Source organism: Octodon degus, unplaced genomic scaffold, assembly GCF_000260255.1.
Source record: "Octodon degus isolate 3935 unplaced genomic scaffold, OctDeg1.0 scaffold00029, whole genome shotgun sequence".
In the NCBI taxonomy this organism is placed as follows: domain Eukaryota; kingdom Metazoa; phylum Chordata; class Mammalia; order Rodentia; family Octodontidae; genus Octodon; species Octodon degus.
This window is the reverse complement of record NW_004524605.1, coordinates 6,892,748-6,893,267: the sequence shown is the minus strand read 5'-3', so window position 1 is coordinate 6,893,267 and position 520 is coordinate 6,892,748. Positions and strand designations below refer to the sequence as shown.

The 520-nt window shown below is 53.1% G+C and overlaps 1 protein-coding gene across 2 annotated transcripts in view; it reads left to right on the top strand.

Moving 5' to 3' along the window:
- Positions 1-285, top strand: part of Atox1 (antioxidant 1 copper chaperone) — an 8,377-nt gene extending 8,092 nt beyond the window's left edge. Inside the window, exon 3 of one of the 2 annotated variants that reach the window (XM_023713223.1) lies at positions 111-285. In XM_023713223.1, the coding sequence (XP_023568991.1) occupies positions 111-235 (125 nt within the window). In that variant the 3' untranslated portion in view covers positions 236-285. The remainder of the gene's footprint in view (positions 1-110) is intronic. The other variant, XM_023713224.1, reaches the window with a different exon arrangement.
- Positions 286-520: the final 235 nt, after the last annotated feature.

The window sequence follows — 520 nt, the reverse complement described above, 5'->3', positions numbered from 1 at the left end:
CTCAAGGAAAGAGGCAGAGTAACGATGAACAATAATGTAGGAGCCTGGACTCTGCTGCTGGAAGTAGGAGGGTCTTCGCCTCTGCCCCCTCACTTTTCCTCTTTCTGCAGGAGTTCAGTTCAGCGTTGACCTGCCCAGCAAGAAGGTCTGCATCGACTCTGAGCACAGCGTGGACACCCTGCTGGCGACCCTGAATAAGACAGGCAAGGCCGTGTCCTATGTGGGCCCCAAGTAGCCCCCCACGTGGGCTGAAGCGCAAGACCAGGTGAGGCTCCCGTCCCTCAGCGGTGGCACAGGTACAGTCTCCTGTCTGAGAGGTGGGCCCCTGTACTGTTCCCAATTTGGGAGTTTTTCCAGGATTATTTGTATAGTATCACTACTTGAGCATCCCAAGTGGAGAAATCCAAAATCAGAAAATTTTGTGGTCATTGTCAAGTTGGGTTCAAACTCCTGATTCTCAGCCTTAGTGGGGGATGACAGATGTGTGCCCCCATATGTGGGAATGGGTTTGATCTCCGGC